This window comes from Lagopus leucura, unplaced genomic scaffold, assembly GCF_019238085.1.
Source record: "Lagopus leucura isolate 7727_CA_CO unplaced genomic scaffold, USGS_WTPT01 Super-Scaffold_100036, whole genome shotgun sequence".
NCBI lineage: Eukaryota > Metazoa > Chordata > Aves > Galliformes > Phasianidae > Lagopus > Lagopus leucura.
Genome location: NW_024962285.1, coordinates 5,002,791 through 5,019,042, shown reverse-complemented (window position 1 = coordinate 5,019,042; position 16,252 = coordinate 5,002,791). Strand labels below are relative to the sequence as shown.

At 45.6% G+C, this 16,252-nt stretch overlaps 1 protein-coding gene across 1 annotated transcript; it reads left to right on the top strand.

Moving 5' to 3' along the window:
• The first annotated feature begins 308 nt into the window (after positions 1-308).
• LOC122186329 (nucleoporin NUP42-like) lies at positions 309-3,844 on the top strand. The gene is made up of 6 exons (XM_042882882.1): positions 309-1,017; positions 1,402-1,496; positions 1,818-1,894; positions 2,453-2,539; positions 3,005-3,089; positions 3,223-3,844. Exons 1-5 carry the CDS (start codon positions 323-325, stop codon positions 3,065-3,067), a joined length of 1,017 nt encoding a protein of 338 aa, XP_042738816.1. The 5' UTR covers positions 309-322; the 3' UTR covers positions 3,068-3,089; positions 3,223-3,844.
• Positions 3,845-16,252: the final 12,408 nt, after the last annotated feature.

The window sequence follows — 16,252 nt, the reverse complement described above, 5'->3', positions numbered from 1 at the left end:
AGGAGCTGTAGGAGGATCAGGAGACACTACACAAAGAAATATAGAGCATGGCCAGGCACCCATGATGCAGCACATGGAAGGAGCTGTAGGAGGTCGGGGTGCTGCTACCCCGAGAAACACACACATTATGTGGCCAGCCATGTTAAAGTACAAGAGAGGAGCCATGTTCGAGAACAAGAGAAGAGCTGTAGGAGGATGAGGAGATGCTACTCCATCAAATACAAATCCTAGCCAGCTGCCTGTGCTCCAGCACACGGGAGGAGCTATAGGAGGATTGGGAGATGCTACACCAACAAATACAAAGCTTAGCCAGCCACCCGTGATGCTGCACATGGGAAGAGCTGTAGAAGAATGTGGTGCTGGTACCCCAAGGAAGAGAAATCCTATCCGCCCAGCTGTGTCCCTGTATAAGGAAGGGGCTGGAGGGGGATCTAATGCTGCTAACCAGACAGACACAAACTTTAGCCAGCCACCCATGGTTCTGCACAAGGGTGGAGCAGTAGGAGGATCGGGAGATTCTACTCAGACAAACCTTAGCCAGCCATCTGTGCTCCATAACACAAAAGGAACTGGAGCTGGATGGGGGGGCACTGCTCCGACAAATACAGACCTTAGCCAGCCACCTGTGCTCCAGCACACGGAAAGAGCTGTAAAAGAATTGGGTGATGCTACCCAGATAGACACAAATCCTAGTCAGCCACTCGTGATCCAGCACATGGGAGGCGATGGAGGAGGACGTGTTGTTCGTACCCGGAGAAACACAAACCTTTTCCAGCCAGCCGTGCTGCAGTGCAAAGGAGGATCTACAGGAGGACGGGGCGCTCCTGCAGCCGTTGTGCAGCCTCCTGTGCTCACAAAGAGCTCCTCGGGTGGCAGCCGCGATGGAGGAGGATTCTCTGGTGCCTCCGGTGTTGGAGCAGCAGGCAAGAAAGGCGCGGTGTCCTCGCAGAAAGCGAGCTCTGTGTTAAGCAGTGCAAACCCAGCTGATGACTACAGAGATGAACAGCAGAGACTTTCGTAAGTGACGGCCCTGTCCCCTGGGAAGCGCTCACAACGAGCTGCTTAAGTGCTTACTGGCTTCCTCTGGATAATGGAGAGGATGCGTTCCGGGGGATGGAAGGTGGGACGTGGGGGGACCATAGGAAGCACGGGGGTTTTGTTTCTCTTCCAGACCTGATGTGATTTACTCGCGATAAAACGCTTTGTCGGACATCTGTGTGTCCAGCAGAGCGACTGCTGTGTCTTTCAAGATGGTTGTAGCATTCTTCAGCTGTTCCCTCTGGGCAGCGTCCTATGGAATTCATTGGCGCGGCTTTGTCTATTTGAGTTTGACTTTTGTTTTTTGCCCTGTGGCTTCTGACTGTGTAATTTCTTCTTTTGCTGTCATGTTGTGTTTTCTAGTGACTGGGTAGCAGAAGACATGGCGACCTGGGAATCTTCTGGACAGTGGATATTTTCGTGTTACTCTCCTGAGAAGGGCAAGCCTAATGTTTCAGGTCAGTCCCATTTTTAGCCTTGCTGCGTGCTGCTACTGTTCAGGCTGCATTTCTATACTTGTCCACACTGCTGTGCCTCAATGGAAGCATTGCAAGGTGAGGACGTGCCTTGTGATGCAACAGGTAGGGGCACTGGATTACGGTATTTCTTTGGTGTGTTTGCACCCCTGAAGTTGCACCAGGAGTCCTTCTGTGTCTCCAAGTAGAACTGGCTTGTCCCAGGCGGTGCAGCAAGGGCAGTTTCTTGTGTAACTCTAGAGGGCAATTTTGTGTTTGTGTTGCATTCCCTTTGGAGCATGCTGATTGTTTGCCTCCCTGCAGACTTTCCAGAGATCTCCCCTGAGGAGCTGCGCCTGGGGTATTATACCTGCAGTGCCAAGGAGGGCACAGGACTCTACGTAAGTATTTGGAACAACTGAGCTTTCTGTGACGCGTTCAGGGTAGCAGTGGTTCCTGTTCTTCAGGTGGCCGCTCTTGACTCAGTGAATGCCCAACTCGAGGGGAACGCAAGAACGCCCTCATACGTTCACTTTTCTGTGCAGCGAGTAGAAAACAGCAGGAGCTGCTGGCCTGAAGGCTTTGCCATCACTGAGCAACCTGATGTGGCCATAGGTGTCCCTGTTCAGTGCAGGGGAGTTGGGTCAGATGGCTTTAAAGGTCCCTTCTGACTCAAACAAGTCTATGATTCTCCCTGCCTCTTCCTGATAACTGTGTGGCACAGGCCTCACCAATGATGCAGGTACAAAACGTATTATCCAAAGCAGGAGTTTCTGCTCGTAAAGTGGGGCAAGACCTGAATTGTCCAGTCTGAAATTTCCTTGCAGTAGCTCAGATCACTCTTGTTCCCCCTTTTAAAGAAAGGGGAAAGAGGAAGGGGGAAAGGGGAAAAAGACCCAAATAAGAACAAACCAAAAGCCATGCTTAACAAAAGCATGTTTGTGTTTTCCCACATTTAGATAAACGCTGTCCATCAGTATGTGCAACAATGGAGAAACAGGCTGCAGGAGCTGAAGGCTTTAAATGCCTGGAGAACAGCATTGATGGTAAGTGTTAAGGAAAGATAAAGTACTTCTGTTCCTGATATTGCTTTTCTCTTAAATATCGAGTGAAGGTTTTTCTTAGGATTCCCATTTAGGCAGAGCTCAGGGTTCAGACTTCAGCACAGATGATTGTTCTGCGCTCAGAGAGCAGACTGAGCCAAAGCAGATACAGATAGAGTCATGAAGCAAACTAGAACAAGGGAGAGGAGAATGAGAGCTCCAGGGGTTTTGGTGATTGCAATTACTTTTTGCCCGTCAGTCAACAGATTCCTGCTTCTAGGGTGTTTGCAGACAGTAGCCTGAGAGCGTTTTGTTTAAAGTAGCCATTGCTCGTGGCCAGCGTTTGGTTCAGTTTCTCAGTTACATTCAGTTGGTCGGCACACGTAGGTTTTTGCTTTACGCATGGATTGAAAGATGCTTGCCTGTGTTGGAATGTAGTTTTTATGGATGTATTTGGAACTTTTTCAGCTACTTTGGAGAGAGAAAGTGGTCACTCCACCATCACCTTCTCTTGGATTGGGAGGACAGTAAGCCCCAAGCACTGGGTTCCCAAGTAAGTTTCTGCATAAGGAACCAGTGATTAAACAGGCGTTGATAAGCGTTCTTCTGCAGCACTGAAACGCAGCAGTGTTTCAGTATGGCAGGTGCACCCATCCTCAGCCTTCCTATCCATTTCCTCACTGCAGGCTCTCCAGCCAACAGCAGCAGCGGTGCTGCCCGCTTGTCCTTGCAAATCCCAGCATCTCATCTGGAAGCGCTCCAGCTGTGGGGAGCTCTGCTGCTGCCTCCAGTCCTCCTGCCCTCGGGGTGACGTCCTCCCACAGCTGTCCCCATCCTGTTGGGACTGGGGATGCTGCAGCTCCATCCGCAGCCCGCTCCTCACTTAACGCTCCTGGAACGGCCGCTGGCCGTGGACTTCTGGGCTTCCGGGCCCTGCGAGCCCTGCTGCGGCAAATCCTTCCAGCACCGCTCCGCTTGCTGTCGCTGCTCCCAAGGCAGCTACAGAACCTTCTCACCCGGGTGCAAGCAGTGCTTTGGCCGCACCGACTGCCGGTGCCTCTGCACACAGCACCGCGTCTGCGCCTCCTGCATCCACACGGCATCAGAGCAGGGCAGTCACACACACCGAGGAGGGAACTAACGGCCGGAGAGCTGGAGCAGTTCAGAGCCAAGAAGTTCACACTAGGAAAGGTCCCTGAGACTACCACCAGCAGACCTTTTGTATGATAAGGATTTAAGTTAATTCTGAAGTTATATGCCTTAATTAAATAGAAATAAATATTTATTTACATATGTCTTAATTAAATATAAATAAATATATTATATTATATTATTTACATAATACATAAATAAAAGTTGTTATGTGACTCTTCCAATAAACAATGTTGTGATGGAGCAGTGGGTTGGAATGCTTTTCTGTGACTTAAGTTCTCATTTAATCTCTTCAGTCTTCTGTATAATCAATGATGATCCAGGTGCTATAATTAAGAAACATACAAGAGAGTTTGGCTAAGCAGGTTATGACACCACAAAGAAGAGATGAAGGGCTTACCCTTATCCTGGGCTCATTGGAAAGCTCCCAAGGAGGGATCTCCAGCAGAGACTCTTCCCCGCTGGCAGTCAGATCTCAAATGGGAGAGGCGCAGCCAGGCTCCATCCCTTCCAGCAGCACAGCACATTGCCTTCACTTGTGCTCCCAGGGCTGATCAGCACTCGCCTCAGGTGATCGATCAGAGGTTCAGGCTGTGATTCAGCAGCTCCCATACAGCCTTCACAGTAAGATACCTCGTGGTATCAGCATTTCCAGTGCACTGGTCCTAGGCTCACAGATCCTTGAGCACTGGCCAAGCAGGTGGCTTCTGCCAAATGCTTCTCCCACTGCTTTCGTGTTCCTCCCCCCATTGCCTTCAACATCGTTTTCAACAACCCACTGTACTGTTGGATTTTACCAGCAGCTGGTGCATGCAAGGGAATATGAGATCAGTCCACTCGATGCCAAGATCTTTGGCCCAAGTATTTGCAAGGGAACTTTCAAAATATGGGCCCCAATCTGACTCAATTCTTTCACTGTAGAGAAGACCTAAAATATTCAATCCAGCAACTGTTTTATGTGCACCTATCTATCTATCTATCTATCTATCTGCTCCATTCCATTTCATCTTACCCATAAATCTTGTTAAGCACACACGTAGAAAGCAGGGTTGTTCAGCTGTGCCCTTCCCCAGGTCACTCTGCTCTCCTCAGACCCCCAGGTCTGTCCCAGAAGCATCTTCATTAGCCCTTCCTAGGAAGTGCTGCCTGCTTTTGCAGCACAAATGGACTAGTTCATGGTGAACTCCTGACTTCCTCATGCCCGGAACAACTCCATGGGCCTCCTCAGCCATCTGCACCAACCCTGGATGTTGTTTGTCTCCACAAACAGTACCCCTACCACCGCATCTTCTTTGCAGAGTTATGTTTCCCCATCTCTGACTAAGGGAGTGAATCTGCTCTGGATCTTCTCCTTATACACAGCAAACTGAATGCCAGAGCAGCACCAGAAGGGAGAGTCCAGTTTGTTTTCTGCTCCAAAGCCGCGCTCGGGATACAGCTGGGACTTCTGTGCTTGTTAGCTACAGAGAGGCAGTGTTTTGTTCCAGAAGAGCCACCCAGCTCCACGTTGGGCCAACTTGTCTGACATGAGAACCTGTGACCACCGAGGGTCTGCAGCCCCCCACCGAGGGAGTCCTTTCAAAGGGGTAAGTGGAAAACAGAAAGGCTTCACCTTGTATGTGCCTAAATAGTCAGTTCCACAGCCCTTGAGGCAAGTATTTTAATTTGCTTTCTCTGCCCCACTCTGTAAAATACAAAAATTTTAGAAAAAGCATAGGGAACGTAAATGGATATATGCATGAAAAATTGTCCACACGATGCAAAACAGTGTTAAATGAGTTAAACCAGCTCCTGTAGAGCTCTGTGACGAATATGAAGCAGTAATGATGATGTGGCACTTAGAGGCTGATGTGAGTGTTGTCTGCCCCTATAAAACTGTAATACAAAAGGTGAGCTGTACAACTGGGAGAGAGACTGTGTGTAACTGTAATGCCCATTCTCGTAGTTAAAACACACAAATATTTGGCCAAGAGATCACAGAATTACAGAATCCTCAGAGTTGGAAGGGACCTCTGAAGGTACCACTGTTGGATTTGGGTGTCACAGCTCTCAGCTGACTTCATCCTGGGCTGTTTTCTCAGTAATATGAATGCCAGTGGAGTACTTCAATGAAGTGCTTTTATTCATTTGAAATTGCCCAATGCTAGCTTTGAAACATGATTAAATGATTATTCTGCTTCTCCGTTGTTTTGTACAGCTACACCCTGAAATGCCAAACAAAGCCAGATTTTCGCAAAGAATCCATGAAGTTTGAGCTAGTAGCGTGTCGGCTCAGTAAGAACAAAGCAGTTGGTATCAGAAGACAGAGGCTCAGAGGGGATGTGTGGGTCTGTGAGAGATTGGTGGAAGATGTTTTATCCAGCTGCCAAGTGTGACTGCTGCTCAGAAAGCCACAATGTTGTACTGAGACTTTAATCATCATTTTAGAAAAATCAGTTTGGAAATGTAATTTGTGATCTCCTTCACAGCTGTGTTTGAGAAATCTTGTCAGCTCTTATAGTTTTAACCACCCCCTTTGTGTATATGCCCACTGCACGTTTCCTTTTCTTACAAAAACTCAACTTGTGCTACATGTTCCACAGATGTAACTCAACTGAAATAAAATTCCTTAAACTACCCCCTAGCTCCACTGCCCCATTTTTCATATCTGCTATAAAAAGAAAGTTATTGGTGTTGATATGCTGAGGCTCATTTGTGGTACGATTCCAGTTATCAAGTAGATGTGGTACAGAAATGCATTTGCATAATTCTCTTCTTGTCTCTGTGTAAGTAGGATTTATTGAGATCATTAACTAAGTCACAGCTGTGGATCACAGAGTTGAAATATGTGCTCAGTGCCATACCAAATAGAGCCATCTTCAATAAATAGGAAGTTGAGAGGGCCAAACTATGATCCTATGTAAAACACTGCTACAGCTCATTACTAAGCCTCTGTGATGCCTAAAAACTAAGTGTTCTTTCTGATGCTCTCCTGTTCCCTGGTTGTCATGCTAAGATAATTCAGCACCTTTAAGTTGTGGTGAATGAAGGAAGCATTTCTGTTAGGTTTTACAAGCAGCTGAGAAGGGATGGTGTGACAGTGCACAGAGAGCAGAGTGTGGCGGCCTCCTGCAGCTGCTCCTGCCCCACACCCCTCCTGCCAGGCTGCCTAAGGTCTCTGCCCTAGATGGGGACACAGCCCCCACTTCCCCCTTTGCAACAAAGCTGAGCACATAACCTAGAGAAGCGCAGACCCCTGAGGAGTCCTTGGCCAGATCACCCTGTCTATGCTCTCAGATGGTTTCCATCGCTTACTCACTGACTTATTGCCCTTAATGGCCAGGTACACCTAGAGAGGACTCTCCCACAGCTCTCCAAGTGCTATTAGCTTTGCTGAGTGTAAGAGGCAAGCACTGACCCTAGGTTAATACAAGTAACTTCTGAGATCTAGGAAGGAAACATCGGAGTTGGTAGAGCTGTTAGGATATCCCTCACAAAACAGTACATCTCCAAACTTGACTTTTTCTGTTATGCAATTATACCTTTAGCCTGCGTCAGGAATGTGTGATGAGAATGTGAGCACCACCAACCACACTGATATCCAACTAAGCATCAGTGTCAGAGGGCAGTTCTGTTGGAGCTTTTCTGCACACAAATGCCCACCTACACCTAGATAGGGGCTATGGCTCACAGCACTGTGCTGCAGGTTTTCCTTCATGAAAGAAACTGTGAGTCTGTTCTGTACGTGAGCCACATTATGGTCTCTTTCCTGGATGACACTTTCGCATCCGGAAGCTACTTACAGGAGCTACAACGATCCACAGCCCTTAATGCATGAACCAGAAGGATATATTCATCAGAATGGCTGACTAAGGTAGAAGTCTCCATCACTTCTTTCTAATTTTAAGTTACCACTCTGCTGCTCTTCAGGCAGGGGAAGAATTGGGAATGTTTTCAATGAATTTCAAGGGTTAAAAAGGTTACTAAATTTTTTCTGTTTCTGGTCCAGAACTCTTCAGATGCAAAATGACATAAATGAGGAACACTTTGCAGGACACAAACCTGACCAACAAGTGCAAGGAAAGTGTGAGCCCAGCCTGGTCAATGGCTTTAACTGACAGGTGTGCATAGAATGTGTGCCCGTGGTCCAGGCCTGATTCCACCTGGTTCCATGACTGATGGGATGGGGGCCCACAGACCCAGGCCTTGAGATGGGACTAAAAAAACACAGCAGCAATGAGGTTTAAGTCCCTTAAACTTTAATGCAAACAGTGATTGCCACAGAGTGAGATTTTACAGGTGGTACGACCAGCACAAGGGTTGAGCTTGATAATAACTGATTAAATTTTAAAAAAGGATAATAAATTGAGTTTGATAATTGTTGACAAAGTGTACATAACATACAGTTCCAAAAAATTAAAGTTTCGTATCAGTGCTTAAACAACTTCTGTGCACGACCCCTCCGGCTGCAATATTAGGCCTCTGTCTGGCTTTCAGATGTTGAAATTTAAGCCTCCTAAATATCAGAAATCAGCTGACGATGCCAGCACTGCAGCTGAGGGCTGTAACTGGCCCATAGCTGTGCAAGCTCTGATTTCTGCTTGCTTGCTCTGCTTTCTGGCACGAACACAAACCTCTCCCAAGAGTTCAGATTCTCCCTGAGACTTGATCCGAGTTGCTCTAAGCCTAGAAAATGGGAGAGCTGGCTGAATGTGGCATATTGAAAACAGCCTCCTTAATGCCTAGCAGAGCAATGCCATGTGTATCTTAGAGCACTAATCCCAAGTGGTTGAATAATTGAAATTTTTGCTTGTTTCAACATTCCCTGAGTTTTAATTTAAGAATTTAATACAAAAATAACCTTACATTTTTAGTGTATTTTGTTTTTTGGCTAATGTTTCTTGCTGTGAATGAATGACCACTGGTGGTAGGAACCAGCAGAATGGGTGACAAGCAAGATTCACTTGTGGGTTGTTTTGAAGCTCAACTACACCCATGGTGATAGATTATTTTGTTGTTGTTTCTATACTGAGAATTCTGGAATTTCTTGTGTCAGCTTATCACAGGTAGAACTGGGAGGGAGAAGAAACTGTGGGGATTAAGACTTGTGTGTGTGCCAAGCTTATGGAAGTACCCACACACAGGGTCAGAATGTGTGTTCTGCTTCACTGAGCTCTAATCACTCCTTTTGCAGGCAGACAGGTTGCACACAGTCATACATGTAAGACTAAATGGGTTGCTATGCTGTGCCTAGGAGGCTGTTCTTACTCCTTTCCCTTTGTTAGGATCCTCTGTTACACTCCAAGTTTAATTTATGGTCATTGTACAGCAGTGTGTTCTGGGTACTGCTGCTTGGCTGAAATCTTAGCTCTCTACGTTACCATTTCTCTGAGCATATAACTACACTTGGCTTATATTTTTTCCATTCAAATCTCGACGTAAAGACATTTCTTAAATGCCCTGCTTAAAAATTCTAACATACAAAATATTATTTTTCATAGAGAATGTGGTTCTGTTTTTCTTCTCCCCGCTTCTCTCTTCATAACTTGTTTTGTTAGATGGTTTTGCAGAACAGGCAGGAGAATAGTAAGGAGTCCTAAGTGCAAAAGAAACTGACAAAGAGAAACTGTGAATAGCCTCTGCTAGGACCGGGACAGATATGCGTAACTGGGGCTGACAGAAAGAATTAAATTTTGAGGAGAAAGGAGAATGGAAAGATGTTACCATATTGAACCTAAACTAGTGCTTGGGTCCACAGAGTGAGAGCTGGTAGAAGCACAACTGAAAAAAAAAGCACCACAGACCTGTTTATCGTACTTGTTTAGGGCTGAGGCTATTAGAACAATTTGTTTCGACTTTGTTTTATGTAAATAAAGTTTTAACTAAGAAAATTAGTATTCTGACACGTGTAATTTATGAAAGTACTGAAGAGTTGGAATTATAAATAGGAATGCCATATAGAAAGCTTCTCAAATATCTAAACCCACTGAGTTTTGTTGAGAGGGTGCAGCTCATTTGCCAGTAATAACCAGTTCCTAAAGATTTAGCCTCGGGGTAAAACTCTCTGCTTGAGAGCTTTAGTAATACACTGGCTTCAAAGAAGCTTTGCTTGCTACTTTCTTGTCCCCAGTGCCCCTTTAATGCTTGGGAAATATTTTCTGTTACCTCAGAATACACTGCATACATTCATGGATTCATTTTGTCACCAGTGCCTTTGTCCAGTTGTGATTACGTGAGACTGCACAGTGCTCATCCACAGCCCACACTGAGCTCTTAACACTTAGTCCTGATATTTCAAGAAAAGGTCCCTCACTGCTCAGTCTCCTACAGATTTCATGATTTTGTGGATTCTCCTTGTTCTGAGCACAGGATCAGGAGGAAGATCCTTCTCTTTTGGAACTGTTTTGCCCCGCGTTCTTCAGGTTTCTCATTCAGTTTCTTCTGTGTTTTCCCACTATTTGCAGTGTTGGTGCCAGATCACGCACCTGCAGCTTTGGCACTACTGCATTTTCATCCAGAGAGTGTGTTCCTTAGTGTTCTGTGAAAGCCAAGAGCACTTTAAAATGTCTTTAACAGAGCTTTCATAAGACCACAGGAATCTGTCCTTGTGAGAAGCAAAGGAGGCCAGCAACACCTGGGGTTATGTTAGGAGGAGCAGGTCGGTGCTGGAGAACCTTCCCTGAGTCCTGGTGAAGCTGTCCTGCAGAACAGTCCAGTTCTGGGCTCCGCAGCACAAGAGGAGCGGGGAGCTTCCATGGAAAATGCAACCAAATGACACAGGATGGGGAGGCACCTCAGCTCTCACGCGTTTCCTTCTATGAGGAAAGACTCTGGGAGAGCTGGAACTGTCCAGCCTGCAGAAGAGAAGGCTAATGGGGCATTTCATCAGTGCATATGAATACCTGAAGGGAGGCTGAGAAGAAAACAAGGGCTTCTTAGTGGTGCCATTGGTGGGACACAAGGCAATAGCTGCTCACATTGCTGAGAGAGGTTGTGGAGTTTCATCTCTGGAGATATCCCAAACCCAACTGGCCATGACCCTGACCAACCTGCTCAAGGTGATCCTTGCTTGAGAAGGGCAGTGTACTGAGCAATCTCCAGATTCTTTGTGTGAATGTAAGTGCAGTGGAGGTGGTAGAGGCAGTCATAGCCTATTACCTTGTTCTTTGCTAAGTCTGACTTAGACTTGCAGGAGAGTAGCATTTAATTTCAACATCTTGAGTACCTTTTGAATCCCAAAAGCCATACAGACCCGCATTAAGTCTTGATTCAAAATAGTGCATGGATATGCTGGTTTTTTTTCCTTTGGATATGTATGTTTAAATAGATTCAAATAAACTTGTTAACTAAATTCTGAAAGCATGTTTTGCATAGCTAAAAACTTGGACTGATCCAATTTTCCACAAGCGGGCAGGTTGAACAGAACACATATTTTCTAGGAGAAGATGAAAACTGTACAGTTAGATAATGTGACTGCAGCTTCTGTACAACATGTACGATCATCTACATTGTTTGTCAGTTAAAACAATTATCAGGCAGATGTGCTTATTTTTGTCAGCCACCTCAAACAAAATCATGTAGACTCAGATAACCAGTGAGCAGTTGCCTGGGTTTAAAGGAGGACTGTGCTTTGTTGGAGAAAATATGATATTCCACAGATGTTTTTGTTTACATCATCTTATGCTTTTGGCAGAGAATTTATTCAGCTTCTACTATCCGGTTCTTTATGCACTGCTCACTAGCTTTTCTGCATTCTCTAGGAAAAGCTCCTTTAAAAGTCCTAACGGGGCATCACATATTTTTGCCAGAGTAGCAAATAGTTACAGTTTCAATTTAAATTGAAATGACCAGACAAATCACTCTGAGATCTATCAAGCTCTTAATTGCACCTTTCCATTGCATGCATGCATAAATATTTATTTACTGATTTCCAAGTGCTCATTCTGAAATACTTGCTAGTTTGGCTGTTGTTTGTTGTTTGTTTTCGTTGTTGTTTTGTTTGTATTCTGCACTTATTTAATATTTTCTTACGGTTAACAACTTCATGATTAAGCTTTAATGCTAAATATAAGTGATGGAAACAATAAGCCTATTCAAGTGTTGGGAAAACAAGATCTGTATATATTTTGACATTACTTTAATTCAAGGTACTTCCTTTGTGGAAGGAAAGCAAAGAAAAGCAGTCTCACTTATTGTAGTGGGCAGCCTTCATTGTGTTTCCCTAGCAGAGAATGAACAATCATGCTTCATCTAGTAGCTTTTCTTCAGTCCTTGCAACTCCACTTAGAAGGTAACTATGAAACAATAAAGAAATGCTTTAAAATCCTATAATCACTGCATCATCTACGTTCTGACCCAACATGCAGCAGTGGTGAAGATATCTCAGCTTGTCAGCAGGTCCTTCTTGCCTCTGCAGAGAACTTCCTATGGGAGATTCTGACACAGAGAGTGTCCTGCTGTAACTCCACAGAGGGGGGCTTCCCTGTCTCCCAGGGGCTGGCAGGCATTTTATGATAAGTTGGAGGAGAAAGGGGTGTCCCACAGTACTGTCCATACAAATACATTTCTGCTCCGGGAGCACTATGAAAAGCTCTTTCTTCTCACCTGCTGCTTGGCCTGTGCTTCTGTGGAAAATGTGGGCAAGTGTCCTCAGGAGGCCCAGCAGGAAGGATGCACAGAGCAAGAGCTGTATGGCTGCAGCCTGGGACTGGGGAAAAGGCATGCTGCTGGAGGATGAGAGCAAAGCCCTGAGAGTGAGGTGCTAGGAACTGGTGGGTGGAACCTTCTGCAGCAGCAATACCTGCGGACAACACTACATGCATGGTCTTCAGTATGCTCAGAATCTGAGCATCTAAATCACAGCAGGCTTCTGGGGATGTAAATAGGAAGGCTGGGTAAAAAAATGTGCAAGTGCACTCAATTTCACTCGAGCACAAACAGGCACAGATTTTTTTTTGACCCAGACATGGAATTCTTGGCCATTATTGCTTTAAGAATGTGGCAAACTCATCTCACAGAGGCATGCCTGCCATACGCAGTCTGCGCCCTGAGAGCTGCTGAGTGCTGGTGTGAGGCTGTTGAGGCTCACGTGTGTGATTATTAATCTTGAGCTCACACCTGTCTCTGCTGAGCCTGAGGAGATGGGAGCACTAAAAGCACAAATTGCTGGGGCTTTGTTGGGGCGGAGGGGCGCTGAGCCCTGCAGTGAGCAGTGCTGAGCAGGTGTGCGACCACAGAACCCCTCTGCTGCCAGTGTGCTGGCAGGGGTTTTCTCTGTGCTCTGATACTGACCATTCTTGTTTTCCACAGTGCTAGGAGCAGATCTGTGTAACCGATCTGAGTTTTTGTTTTACTGGTCTTCTTTCTTCAATAAAGTGTAACTGGAAACCACTGTAAATCATAAGGAATTGAAGCAAAATGTGGTTCTTTGTTTTCAAGGTCAAGGGAGACTTTTTTCATGAAATCATAGATTTTACGTCCCCACAAAGGCCAGGCTGAGAGAGCTGGGGCTCTTCATCCTGGAGGAGAGGAGGCTCCAAGGAGATCTTATAGCGGCCTGCCAGTACCTGAAGGGGCCTACAGGAAAGCTGGGGAGGGACTTTCTACAAGGTGGTGACAGGATAAGGGGAAATGGCTTTAAACTGGAAGAAAGTAGATATTAGGAAGAAATTCTTTACTGTAAGGGAGGCAATGCACTGGCACAGGTTGCCCAGTGATGCTGTGGATGATCCCTCCCTGGAAGCACTCAAGGCCAGGCTGGATGGGCTGTGAGCAACCTGGGCTACAGGGAGGTGTCCCTGCCTGTATCAGGGGGTTGGAACTAGGTGATCATAAAGGTCCCTTCCAGTCCAAATCCTCCTATGCTTTTATAACTCCATGTCTTTCTTGCAGTGAGGGGCCCAAAACCAAACACAATATTCAAGGTGCAGTCTCACCAGGGCTGAGTACAGAGGGACAATCATTCCCTGCTCCTGCTGGCTGCACTGCTTCTGATACAAGCCAGGATGCGATTCTCAGCTGCCTGGGAACACTGCTGGCTCACTTTCAGCCAAGTGTTGACCAACACCCCCTGGTCCATTTCCTCCACACAGTCTTCCAGCTACAATGCCCAAGCTTGTAGCATTGCCCAGGGTTGTTTTTTGTGGCCCAAGTGCAGGACCTGGCATTTGGTCTTGCTGAATTTCATCCCACTGGCCTCAGCCCAGCTAGCCAGCTGTCCAGATCCCTGTGGAGGGCCTTCCTACCCCCAGGCAGATCCACACTTCCTCCCAGCTTGGTGTCTGCAATCTGCAAATTTAGTGAAGGCGCACTCCATGTTTTCACCCAGGTAATCAATAAGGACACTGGACAGGCCCCAGTACCAGGCCCCAGGGGAACATCACTGATGACCAGTCCCCAGCTGCATCCAACCCCATTCACCACCACACTTTGGCCCAGCCATCCAGCCATTTCTTTAGTTAGCTAAGAGTGTGCTGTCCAAGCCACAGCTAGCTTTCCTATGGGAACACCGTTGGAGGTATTGCCTGTCAAAGGCATTGCTGAAATCTAGGTAGACTCCACAGCCTTCCCCTCATCCACCAGGTGGGTCAGGCCATCGTAGGAGATCAGGTTGGTCAAGCAGGATTTGCCTTTCATGAACCCATGGTGGCAGAACCTGACCTGCACATGCTGTGTGATCTTCCTTGAGATAATCTGCTCCATAATCTTTCTTAGCACCAAGGTCAGGCTGGTGGGCCTGCAGTTCCTCAGATCCTCTCTGCAACCCTTCTTGTAGATGGGAGTTGCATCTGCAAGCCTCCAATCCTCTGGACCATCTCCAGTTGACCCGCAACGCTGATAGACAGTGGAAAGTGATTTGGCAATCTCCAAGAGAGTCACACCACATCTCCCGCTTCCTTGACTGCCCCTTCTGAAGAGCTTATAGCCATCCATTGCAGCACTCCAATTGTGGGGACAATCCCACCATGTTTCAGTAACGGCAACTAAATCATAGTTTGCCTGCCACACGAAATTGAGGCCATCGCCTCTTGTTCTCTCACTAGCTATCTGGGAGAAGAGACTGACTGCCACCAACTGGAAAAGTTTAACTTGACTTTCAGACACATCTCTCTCAGAGAGAAGCTGAAATAACCATCATAATGCTTAAAGACACCTCCCCCAAAAAGAGAACACCTCCCAGAATCTCACCTTAGTAACATTGGCTCCAGAGACTTCCGTGAGCAATCTGGAAAGCACTGTGATGCAAAGGCAAAGCACAAGTCACAAATCACTCACTTGGAAAAGATAATGTAATAAATAGTGGGCTGATATGTAACAGGCTGCATGAGATGATACACTGGTCTTAGTAGCATTCAAGTCATGTTTCCCTGTGCTGTGTTTCTAATATGTTGTGATTTTAAACAGATTTTTAGTTCTATAGACAACTTGTTCTTTTTTTTTTTTCCCCCCTCCCCTCTCTGGTCTTCTGCAACTGGTTTATAAACTTGAGGATTGGTTGGGCATCCCTGTCTTCTTGTTTTCCTCAATTGTACGCAGGTGTGCAAACTTCGAGAGCTGTAATTTATTTCTTTGAGGGCAAATATTCAAACAAAATCTTAACAAGATCATCTCTCCCTTTTGCATCCCATTCTGGTCACAGACATATACGCTGAATGAATCTGTATGCCTGCTTTTATTTTTTCCCTGTATGGAGAAGTTTTTCCAACTATTTTCATGTGTATCATTCTTCTTAGTGATGGTCTTAGAGAAAAAACTTATTTCTGCTCTAACAGAAAAACTCAAGAGCTTCTACAAACTCTACACTAAATATGATAAGAGCAGCCAGCGAATTTTTGGTGTTTCAAAGAGGATTGCATTTGATATCAGGGACTGTTCAAGGTAAATTAATTAAGTTGGCTAAGTAGGGCTCAGGTGTTCTTAGACAGGTCACGATGATCTCTTAGTGCTGCTGGCATGCCAGGTTTTATTAAAATGATAGTTTTGAAAGAAGATCCTCCTTGCTATGCACAGAACAGAAAGAAAGAAAGAAAGATGGTAAAAAAAGGTTAATCAACAAATCATAATATAGATGAGCACATATAGATGAGCACAAGCTGATCTTGAAAAGCAATCATTTTTCTGGGCAGTTTCATTCAACACTGAAGGCTATGCTCTTGAATCCTGTCCCTAGTAGAGGCACAGTTAGCACTAGAATAATCTCCGTATGTCCTATCAAATAAAAACAAAATAAAAAATCCTGAGCAAGTACATCTTGTTTGGTGATTTAGTGTATTAACACTTTTATTTTAACCATAGCATGGATCTTTAGAAGTACGCCTTGTAAATAATCAGTAGAACTCCAATTAGCAACAGCACACCAAACTTTTTCCCCAGACTTTGCTGAGCAATATAGAGAGAGAGTCTGTGGTTTTAAGACAAAGGGAAATGATTCTAAGCTCAAAGAGATTTAGGTTAGATAAGAAAAAAGGCTTTTTTTAGTGAGGGTGGTGAGGCACTGGAGCAGGTTGCTCAGTGATGTGGTTGATGTCCCACCCCAGAGACAGAATCACAGAATCACAGAATCACAGAATCACAGAATCACAGAAT